General features: G+C 44.7%; 1 protein-coding gene across 1 annotated transcript; it reads left to right on the top strand.

The window, feature by feature from the left end:
• Nucleotides 1-2,652: 2,652 nt before the first annotated feature.
• ackr3a (atypical chemokine receptor 3a) lies at nucleotides 2,653-3,780 on the top strand. Its single transcript, XM_068746269.1, has one exon. It carries the CDS (start codon nucleotides 2,653-2,655, stop codon nucleotides 3,778-3,780), a length of 1,128 nt encoding a protein of 375 aa, XP_068602370.1.
• Nucleotides 3,781-11,985: the final 8,205 nt, after the last annotated feature.

Here is an 11,985-nt window from a genome sequence, read left to right as displayed (position 1 = left end):
CTGTTAATTGCAGGTTAGGCTAAAATGCATGGCGACTTGTATTCCACGTGAAGACGTGCATGAAGCAACACGTTTTTCAATCACGGTATTGTGTTGCATTAAAATTAAATGCAGTTGTTACACATGGTCGCTTAAACAGGAAATTCCCCTTCGCTTTGCGGCAGAAACTGGCTCTGCTGGCTGCGCGCGGTTTGGTGCGCGCCTGGAGCGATGCCATGTCAGGACGCACGGTGGATCGGAGCAGCCTTGGAGGCGTAGCTTTGCCGAGTATCGGCAAGTGCAGAACTGAAACGGGCTCAGATTCATTGAAGGAGGCGGAGGGGTGACGCACGCAAGGTCCCGACAAAGAGCTGGTTATCATTCAGAGCCAGAACGAAGCGGCAGCAAATCTGATCTCTGAAAGAAGGGAGGGAGGAGGAATCTCACAGGTAAGCTGCGTAAAGTAGGTTAAAGAATGAAGCGTGTAGTTTTATGACATAAAGTTACTAAAGGACATTTAGACTTGGTAAAAACGGAGATTAAACTATATTCTAAATGTTATTACTAAAACAGAGAGAGTACGTTCTTGCAGAATTATGCAAATCTTTTTTAGCTGCTTCTCCGTCTGCACCTTTGCGCAGTTTATTCTCTCCTCTTCCAAGCACAGAGTCAAGCACAGATAAGAAAAGCTTGTTTACAGCCTGCTGATAGAAAGCAACAATGACAACAATGAGATTGTGTGTGATTTCAGTCCGGGTGCTTTGGCTGGGCTCGTTACTTTCATGCGTAACGTCGAACAAACCCAAGAAGTATTGGAAAGATTCCCCTTTCGCACTGCACCAAGGAACGCGCTGCACCTGCAGCATTAACACATGAAACTGGTCACCAGGCGCTTTTATTGCGTGTGTATTGAGTAACAATAGACGTTTTCGGCTAATTTGTAACTGGATGCTCGAAGGTTTAAAGGGTGAGACACAAAGAGAGGGAGAGAGAGAGAGAGAGAGAGAGAGAGAGAGAGAGAGAGAGATAGAGTGAGAGCTATCTGATGTTGCGGGTGTTTGAAGCCTGTTGGGCTACCTGGCACCTCCAGGTATTTTCCATATAATAAAGAGGAATTAGACAGAGAGCATTGTGAGGGATTATCTCAGCACAGAAAACCCCAGAATGAGGAGCGCCCTCAAAATCATTTAAAGTCAAATTAACTGGCAGGATTCTGTGACATAGATCAACTACCGAGTATAATAATGTATAACTTATAAAAATACATAAATATAACATTATATAAAGTAAAGCGAGGAAGCGTCTGTCTGCAGTGTTTTAAATATGAACAAATATATTAGTGATTTCTGGTTTCAGGCTTATTAGATTAACACTATCTGCTTTATATCACTAGTTTTGTTTGATTATTCAAGTAAAAAAGTAATTACCATTTGTGGTAATTCATTATATTTTACAATCTCATCACACAGAATGTTTATGATGTTTGAAATAAAAGCTGCTGCGTCTACCGTGGACATTAGATAAGCGGTAGAGATCTAAATGTACAGTATCAGGCCCCTCAAATGTGTTGTTGTGAAGCTCTGAAATAAACATCTTAATAAGAACAGACTGAACACTAAACCGGTGCACATTTTTATGTGTTCCAGGTGTCCGTGTATCCACTTATTTTCAGATGACTTTCTTTCATCATCCTCTGAGACTCTGTGCCAATTATCGAGTGTGCAGCCCTCTGACAGATGTTCACGTTTCACTGCTTTCCGGCATGTTGTGTCGCCCACTGGATAGTGACCCGGTTTTTAACCTCCTTTAGACCGTTTTGCAGGCGTGAAGTCTCCCACTGATCTCTGCACACAGTTCACTCTGGATGCACAATTCAGTCTGGCGCAACAGCAGGGTTAAGTCACTCGTGTTCTGGTTTTGATCTATTACCTGTCACCTCTGATCTTTCACACTGTGGCGAGCTGCCAGTTATGGGAGTTGAAAGAGACATCACATAATTTTTTTTTTTAGGTTCAGCATTTGACTGTTCTTTCAGGCTTAACGGAGCCAAACTGGCAACCAGACTTCTGCCTCTGTGATCTTACACATTGCTGCAGTCACCTTTCTCATAGCAATAATGCACCTCACGCATGTGTGCTGTGGAATGACGTATTGAGCAGTCGTTTGTTTGATCGTCTGGGTGGTGAAAGCTCCTTTCTCACCCTCTCCTGCAGGAGCAAAAGAGAAACATGGAATTTTCTTTACTATAACAAGCATGTTAATGGAAAACACTCTTTAAAATGGCATCAGGTTTCCCACCCTGAGCGAACTCTTTATCTTGGAATGCCCAGAAAGCTCCGGATATACACCATGTTTGGATTTCTCGATCCCACTTCCTTATGTCAAATGTACTCTGCGCTAGTGGACTGAATGTAAACATTTATTGTACTGCACATCAGCCACACGGAACTATTTGTGACATACAACAGAGAGCCCCCATTAACTCCTGAAAGCATGTTACCGGCTAGTCTTCAGGATACCGCCGGTGGCTCTGGGTTTTATTGGCTAATGCATTTACCAGAGGCTAAAGTTCTATCTCCCGTGTTTCTCTCGTGTTTTTGCAGGATCTATACCGAACAGACGTGGCGTGTGTGTTCCTCGGCAGTGTGTGCGGCCCTTTCCCGTCACTGAAAGATGAGTCTGAGCACCAGCGAGTTGGAGGACCTGCTCGAGTGGTTCGGCGACCCCAACGTTTCCGAGTCCTTCAGCAACATGACGAGTGTGGATGCGATGGTGTGCGCCACGGCGTTCAACCGCAGCGCTCTGCTCCACTCCATGTGCGTGCTCTACACGTTCATCTTCATAGTGGGGCTAGCTGCCAACGCTCTGGTCCTCTGGGTGAACATCCGCGCACAAAGAGACCCCACCCCTCGCCACGAGACGCACATGTACATCGCCCACCTGGCCGTTGCGGACCTGTGCGTGTGCGCCACCCTGCCGGTGTGGGTGAGCTCGCTGGCCCAGCACGGCCACTGGCCCTTCGGTGAGGCGGCGTGCAAACTCACACACCTGCTGTTCTCGGTCAACCTCTTCAGCAGCATCTTCTTTCTGGCCTGCATGAGCGTCGACCGCTACCTGAGCGTCACGAAGCAAAGAGCCACCGAGGGAGGCGTGCGCCAGAAGCTGATCCGCCGTGGGGTGTGTCTAGGGGTGTGGCTTCTGGCTCTGGTCGCGTCCTTACCAGACACCTATTTCCTGAGAACAGTGAAGGCAACGCATGGAGACACAATGCTGTGCAAGCCTGTGTACCCAGAGGAGCACCCCAGGGAGTGGATGGTGGGCGTGCAGCTGAGCTTCATCCTGCTGGGCTTTGTGCTCCCCTTCCCCGTCATCGCCATGTTCTACGCCCTACTGGCCAGCGCGTTCATCCGCTCCTCTTCCTCGTCCTCGGTGGACCAGGAGCGGCGCTTGAGCCGCAGGGTGATTCTGGTCTACATCGTGGTGTTTCTGGGCTGCTGGGGGCCGTACCACAGCGTCCTCCTGGTTGACTCCCTGTCCCAGCTGGGCCTGGTGCCGCTGACCTGCGGCCTGGAGAACGCCATTTACGTGGCCTTACACCTGACCCAGTGTCTGTCCCTGCTCCACTGCTGTTTCAACCCCATCCTCTACAACTTCATCAACAGAAACTACCGCTATGACCTCATGAAGGCCTTCATCTTCAAATACTCCACGAGGACGGGCTTGGCACGGCTCATCGAGGCTTCCAACATGTCTGAGACCGAGTACTCTGCTGTAGCGGTAGAAAATCCACCTCAGATCTGAAACTCAAGTAGCGTTTGATGAACACTGTTTCTGTAATGAAGTGTAAAGTTGCAGCTGATTTGCTGGAATCAGAATCCGCTTGTAGGAAAGCTTGAATCCAGAATAACATCAACTCTGGACCGATTTAAAAGCACTTAAACAGTTTTATTATCGCAACTGTTACTGAAATCACAAGAATATTGTTCTTTTGTGTGTGCGTACTCTCGCTGCCTGTACCGAGTAGAAGGATTGGATTGTGTGTGTTTGTGTGAGCGTGGTGTGTAGAATTTGACAGGCTTTGAATATTGACGGTATCAGCTGAGTAGTATTGCTAATCCTTTCATGTCAACTTGTATTTATGTACTGTATATTTGAACTCTTTCACATTGGTAATCAAAGTCTTCACACACTGATACCTGCTCAGTGCTCCATGTAGCGCAGTGCTGCCTCCTCATGTTAGCCGGATCATCAGTTCAGTCCTGCTGCTTCGCTGACGACCACGATGACACATTGAATGAATCCTGCAGACAAATGACATGAATCTAATTTGTGTACATTATACATGCATTATTTAAAACGTATGCCGTCAGTGTTTCCTGGTTAAATAACACATTTTATTTTGTTGGTGTTAGAGACTCTTATATATGCACATTAAATTTGAAACCATAGCCGGCTGCTCATGAACTCAAAGACTTGAAACAGAGGGACACAGCTAGCCTCGCGCTGAAGCTAAAGATTTAACACCATGTTGACCATCATCTATTTAATCTTTACAAAAACCAAAGTGTAAAATGGACGGTTTCTCAGCTGCAGCGATGCCTTGTTATCTTTCACTCGTTGCGCCGTGCAAGATATCTCAGCTTCATATTTAGCATCCAAACGTGAGATAAAAGTGCTTTATCTTCTCGTGCACAACTGGAACCCTGCAACAAAGTAAACAAGCTTGCTTACCAAACATAGTTCCTCTAAAGAAAGCATAAGGGTGTTATTTACAATAGATTTAGATCATCCTCAAATTATTAACTTCTTAATATCCTTTTGGTTCTGAATAGTTATAATAATTCCCTGGTGCCTTCAACTGGGACGACTGAGGGTAAAGTAAAGATAAATATACCTACTGCATCCGAAAGGTTTGTTATGGAATATTCATTGTGCAGAGCCGGTATTATATTTTGCATCGGTGCAAACGGTGAACGCATGTGGCCATAATTCTGCTGTGTCAGCACACAGGCCACCGCTGACTGAAACATTTGTGACCAAATAACCTGAATAAAGCAGCTGTGGTGTAAAACAGCCAAGTGTGTAAAGGACCAGATACTGTATAAGTACACTTTGTTTGCTCGCTGTCTCTTGTGAGACGACATATTCTTTTGATAACGCTTGTTAACACGGAGCACAGCGTCATGTGATTGCTAACATGCACGCTGAAAAGGTTTCCAGAAACATGAACATGTGTCTGCAAGATCCTAGACATTCCTTCGCATTGTCACGTGCAACATTTGATTTGCCGTATATTAAACTCAAGATTTCTTTAAGACTTTGTGATTTCTTCGGTTCTCCTCAAAATAATCTCACAATTTATGACGACCACGACGTTTTAACGCGTGGGAACGTGTTCCAGAAGAGCTTTTACTGCTCCATTTGAGGCAAACAAAGTCATCCAGTCTCAGCCAAAACATCAGCATGTGTAGCTTCCCAGCTGCCGTGTGACTTCACAAGTCGTAGCTCACTTATGAAACATGTGCGTAACCTGATGGAGAACATGGATGTCAAACGACAACAAATTTAAAGGTGCTGACTGTTTCTTTTTTTATTGCCAGAGTAAAATGAGAAGATTTAAACTGGCTTCTTGATTTGCATCCAGAATAAATTTATTGAAATATAAAGGAAACACTCCTCAAAAGAGCCAACCCCCCCCCCAGCGTGTGAACCGCTTTGTGGCTTTGCTTTCTATCCCACCTCTCGCCATTTTCTTGCGCAGCTGTAAGATGGGACAATCGCTCCTTCCTCTGCGGTACGAGACCTCCTGTGCTGTGGGAGGGACAACACCCACAATGCCCCGGGACATCAGGCCTCCTTGCAATCAGTTGTCAAATTTTGAGTACTTCAGTCTCCAAAGGAAGCTTCTTCCCCCTCCCCCCAAACGATGATCCCATTCGCTGCTTTTTTTTCACGGTTTCAAGGCCGCCAAGAACATGCAACGTAGATGAATTGGTTACCTTAAATTGTCCGTATGTGTGTGTGAATTATTATCTGTCTGTGTGTGGCTCTGCGATGAACTGGCGGCTTGTCCAGGGTGTACCTCGCCTCTCGCACCGACAGCTGGGATAGGCTCCAGCACTACCCGTGACCTGGTTACAGATAAAGGGGTAAAAAAAAAAAGCAAAATGGGTGGAGTCAGCTGCTAACGGCTACCAGCTCATTTTTCAACCTGCTCGGAAGCAGAGGAGTGATTTCATTCCTTTAAATCTATTCCCTTCTTCTCATATCAATGATATCTCTGTCATTGTTTGCTAAGTGCAGCCTGATATTTGAAACTAAACACTGCTTTATTCATACAATACACACGGGAGCTGCATGATTCTGTTCCATGTAAACAAACAGTGTACAAACAAAGCCGTAGTGAAGGGCGTTCGTAGCAGAGCTATTGCCACGTGTAATAAGAGCGAGGAAGGAGGAGCCTCGTCACAATCCGGGGGTTGGGAGGTTTTGATCTCCCACGGGAATCGTCCTGCCAAAGCTAAGGTCATTTTGCCTGAGAAGAGGAGCATTGATGCGGCTCCTTACAGTACCCCCCCCCCCCCCCCCCCCATGATGAGTCATTTATCACCCTATAATTAAAAGTAGAAATGTGGATCATGAGCCACTCAGTTATACATATATTTTATTGTGTGCCTATTCTTTCTGAAAATAATTTCGGATGAGGAAACCAAGGAGGGCGTTCCAAAGTTCAAACCAAGTGGCTTATCTTTATCCAGCTTCCTGTTTCCCCTGTGAAAGCCTTGATCTTCCGGCGCTTGGTGTGTGGCTTGGTGTGCGGCGCTAACCTCTGCCACAGCCGTGGCCTCCCTCTCCTTTCTTGTGTGAATATTTTCCTTCACCCCGCCGCAGCCCAATGACAGCTCGCTCCAGGTCAGGGAACTTTGGCCAACACAGTTATGAACCAAGTGTCAAACAGGCAAACAAGAGAGCTTTGTCGAAGCTGCAGCAAGTGTGAAAAGCCACATTTGCTTATGACACTGATTATCATCGCAAAGGTTAAATTGAAATAAAGAATAAGCTTTAAGAACAAACGACTGAAATAAAAATGTTTTGTTAGAATGAGAACCTGAACAATGTATATAGTAAGCGAGTACTTAAATATTAGGTTAATAAAGGTTATGTTTTTCACCTGTCAAATCTGGGCATCGACTTTACCCACAATGCAGGTTTATTTGATGGTGAATTATTCTTTCATCTCGAATGCAGCTTTGTGCTGCTATTCTCAAGTAGTGACGAAGGCTGCTGCCAGTCTTGGCCAGGACTCCCTTGTAAACAGAATTTTAAATAGAGGTTAAATAAAAAGAAAAACTTGCATTATTTCAGCCGAGCTGCATTTTTAAACTAAAATATATCAATTTTTCTAAATCTCTGTGTCGAGTCACTAAAGGCTTTCATAAATCCCTTTTTGTTTGTTTGTTTGTTTTTACATGGGGAGCAGTACTCCCCAGAACCTGTATACAGAATTTGAGATGGACGAGTACTCAGGTCATTTTAATCAGAATTATTTTTGATTCCAGATGACGTGCATGCAGCGCATTTTAGAAGAAAACCCATTACTCCAAACGATCCCACCCAGATGTTTAGGTGCTGCGGTCATATATGAATGCACTCAGGGCCAACAGAGTGAAACACACACTTCTGCTCTTACGTGACTGAACAGCCTGCATTATATTTGGCATCATGCTATGACGTGTTTTCCTTCCTTTCACAGTTCCCCAGGTATGATTCTCTTCTGTTCCCATTATATGTTGCTATTAAAGACTTGTACTGCTGAGCCAGTGCTCTATGCATAATCCCAAACGCAGTAAAATGTGGGAACCATGTGTAAAATGTTCCCCAAGCGACACAGCAGTAAACTCTGAAAGGCTCCCCTTGTGCCGCCTGACATGGTCTCGCTGTTTGCAGGTCTGTTGTCACTACCTGGAACTCATGCATTGGTCTAAATTTATCCTCCCCACAACAGAGATTAGATTTACAGTAACAAGCTCAGGGGTCAAAAACTGGATAATGAATTAAGTCCTCCTCAGACTTTTGCTACGAATGGTTCATTTATGAGCTACGGTGCATTCATAATGGAGCTATCTGTTTTAGTTTGATTTAAAAAAAATGGGAAATAGGCCAGAGATGAAGTCGATTAAGGGAGTGCTGCTTTGCAGCATGATGATAATCTATACCCCATACTGTGGAAAGATAACATTGATGAATAATGAAAGAGGGAGGACGTGAAAAGGTGAAGCGTAATTTAGAACAACTGGATTTTTACTCTCTCTGAAGGAGGAGCATGTTTTAAAAAACAATCTACTGCCCATGCATGCATCTGGTCCATTTCCAAGCATTGAGAATAAGTTCGAGACTCAATTAAGTCTGAGCATTTTTCTCTACGTGTGGAAGGCATTTCTCATGAGCACTTAAAAGTGAACGTAGGCTGTTGAATAATTAATGAAAGACGGGGAATGCAGCAGCTGCTTCTCTTCACTGGGAGTTTGTGGTGTGAATCTAAAGAAAGGTTGAGTTTGGTTTTCCATAGCCGCTCTCCTTTCTGGAGAGGAAGGCAAGAAATACGGTCAGATGTTGGACAGATGTTCAGTCCGACCAACCTGAACTTGGATCAAGCATCAGTGGTGCGCATCGGTTTACAGAGTCACAGCTTATTTAATAACCTCCCAGGTTTGCAGGCAAATTAATCTGAGGACAGATTATGGTGTGTGACAAGAACACATGAGCTGAAGCTAACGTCGATGAAGGTCTTTGAGGGGCTTTGAGGGCCAATGACCAATGACCCCCCCCCCCAGTTTTCCCAGCAGAACATAGTCCATGGCGTTACACCGCCTCTGCAGGCTTGCCTTCAAGATTTAAGATTCAAGATTCAAGATACTTTATTATCATTATGCTAACATAATAAAATCGTGTGAAGGCCCACGGCACACATCGGAACAGGATCAAAATAATAATAAAAAATAAAAACTAAAATCTCTCTTAAAGAAACAACATATATATACACCCACAGGGCTTATATATATGCTTCCCATAGTGCATCCTGCTATCTGTTCCACAGGCCAGCAACGCATCCTGACCCCTCTGTCCACCTGATATGAAACAGAAAGTGATTCTTCAGACCAGGCCACCTTCTGTCACTGCTCCACGGCCCAGTTCTGATGTTCAAATGTCCTCTGTTGGCACTTTTCCCAGTGGACGGGTCAGCATGGCCACCCCAACTGACCTGCAAGATATGCAGCCGACTACGATGCGCGGTGCATTCTGACACCTTCCTGTCAGAACCAACAAAGCTTTCTTCAATGTTTTCGCAGGACAGTTACTCGATTGTTGGTTTGGGGTCAGGCCGTTCTTAAACTAGTGTCTTTCATTGCTGCGAGGGCTAACATGAAAAGTGGCAGCTGCTACTAGCTTTTGAGTCCTTTCCACAAATATAACTCATCATCAAAATGAACCAGGTCTGGTCTGCTCTTCCATCTCCCCCAACGCTGATGTCAGCTTCATCTGTTCCCGTCTCCATCGTCGTCACAGAGCCGAGAACAAAGCACGCCCACATCACTTCATGGTGTTTATACGGAACATCAGGGCAGGATAAAGGAAACTCTGTGAGAATGTGGCTCCATAGAAAAACAAGCATTCAGGCTCACATTCCCACCTATGGACAATTGAGAGTTGTCAATCCTTCTAACAATTCCTTTTGAGTCCGTGAAAGGAACCCACGCCGACACAGGAGACCATGCAAAGACGGCAAAGACATACCACAGGACTGCGTTTCAACCCAGGCTTTAGTCCAAGCCACAGCACCCCATAGAAAACATGACCTTACATTTATTATTTAGCTGCACAACCTTTCATGGACTCAGGTTTAAGACGAAATGTGCTGGGGAGAGCTTTCGTTCAAGAAATAATCTGAATAAAGAACATAAGCAACTGCTCCTTAAAAGTATAAATATCTATGGCTTAAAACCCATAAAAGAAGCTCTTGGGTTTTCCCACTCCCGGCAAGATTGCCGACTGAAATATCCATCACGGCCTCTTGCATTTATTTATGGTCCAAACACAGATTAGACTCACTGCGCTCCAAAATGAGCTTCACGTGCACCATGACTTATGTGTTGTGAGGTGCTCTCCTGTTGCCGGCCGCCCGATGCCTGATAATGACCAACTACTCATAAAGCATCCCATAGCTTATGGTTAGTGTGAAAGCTCTAATCTCTTCCAGATCCACAGATGTAACTGATAGGCCAGCCACACACGGCTGGAGGGGCTCGATATTTGGGGGGGGGGGGTGATTTATACCCCACTCCGTGCCCGGGCTGCAGATCCGGTGTTTAGACATCACCCACTTTATCCAGCATCCTGTCGACTCTCAGAGCTCAGCCTGATGCGCATCGTTAAGTTTACCGTGGCTTGTTTCAGCCGATCCGGAAACCTGAGAGAAGAAGAAAAGGCACTTTACAAATGATCACTATTCACTTTGTTACCAATATCTGTCACAGGTTTAATGTGTTTGGAACGCGAAGGCAGTTGATTATAACTTCATGGGACATTCCCCTAATCTGTCTGATTACATTTCCAGATTAAATGCGCTACTTCTTGGCTCCGGTTTGTAGCTGACGAGAATAAATTAGACATATAATCCCAACATCAGGAGCTTTTCCTGCACTCAAAAAAAAAAGCCCCAAAATCTTTAGCGCAGTTAAGTAGTATATAATCTTTCACTCATTCAAGTCGGTTGTTTTTAAAGTGGATGGAAAATGAACGAGCGTTAAGGCTGCCTGCCGGTACGATAGCTTTCTTTGGCCTCCGAGGGGGGAATGATAGAGCCGAGGTGTCGACACGCTTTTATCTCAGCTGAGCGCGTGTGTGTTGACGTTGACGGCTAAAATCAACAGCGAGATTTATGCGCTTTTCCGAGGAGACAAAAAGTTCCGCCTGGCTCACTGCTGAACGAGATGTTGTGTCTGTGATGGCGCTTGAGGACCTTCACAGATAACACAGTGCGCTCCTCTAGTTCCTGTTTGAGGTCAGGCAGTCTCTGCTGAAAAACATTCACTCAGAGAAAAACAGGGCATCCCAGAATATTCAGCGCGACGTGACTGCCCCAGGACACGGGGCAGTACGTGGGCCATAAACTTGCTGCTGCCTCCTCAGTCTCTCTAATTTGTAGGACATGTCAGGTTCGTGAGACGTCCCTGGAAAAACAGCCCCCCCCCCAGTGTCAGGGACTTTCAGGGGTCTTGATAATATTCAATAGTTTATATTGGCTTTGAAAAGCCTATAACTAAGGCCTATGCATTTGTTTCATTTGTTTTCTTTTCAAAGAAGCGTGATACACTACTAAACTAGAAATACTAGCCCCTCCCATCACAAATTAATGCAGCCCAGACAATGGATGTTCTCTTCCTTTGCACTCTGATTGTCTTATTTCAATCTCTGGGATGAAATAAAGCATTGGAACACACGCCAGTACTCACTAAACAGTATATTCATCACTTCATATAGAACACAGAGTATCCTCCATGATGTAATTGACCATATTCCAGTGTTTCTGGAAATTATTAAGGGTGATTAGAAGACCTGACGTCTTCAAAATACTCCATGTAAAACAATATTCTCAATATTCACTATCATTTGTAATTTTTCTACATAGATAGACATAGATTAACAACACAAAAAGGTATAAATTTGCTAAGTTCTAATTTCATTTTGTAAGGAAACATAATTGAGTGCTATTCATTTTTTTGTTAGCTGAAGCTACGGTTGGAAAAGACAGCGACTAGAAAGACTAAACAGGTCACGTCTTGTCCTCCGAGCCACGTTGGATATTTAATGAGACAGTCTTCAGAGTGCATAAACATAACCATTAAAACGCTGAGTCATGCTTTTATTGCTGCACATGCATATGGCATCACGGAAGAAAAACCCCACGGGCAAATTCATTGAAATGTTTTGTCCGTGATCATTTTA

Source organism: Brachionichthys hirsutus, chromosome 12 (assembly GCF_040956055.1).
Source record: "Brachionichthys hirsutus isolate HB-005 chromosome 12, CSIRO-AGI_Bhir_v1, whole genome shotgun sequence".
Lineage (NCBI taxonomy): Eukaryota > Metazoa > Chordata > Actinopteri > Lophiiformes > Brachionichthyidae > Brachionichthys > Brachionichthys hirsutus.
The sequence above is the reverse complement of the archived record's forward strand: the minus strand, read 5'-3'. Positions and strand labels throughout refer to the sequence as shown.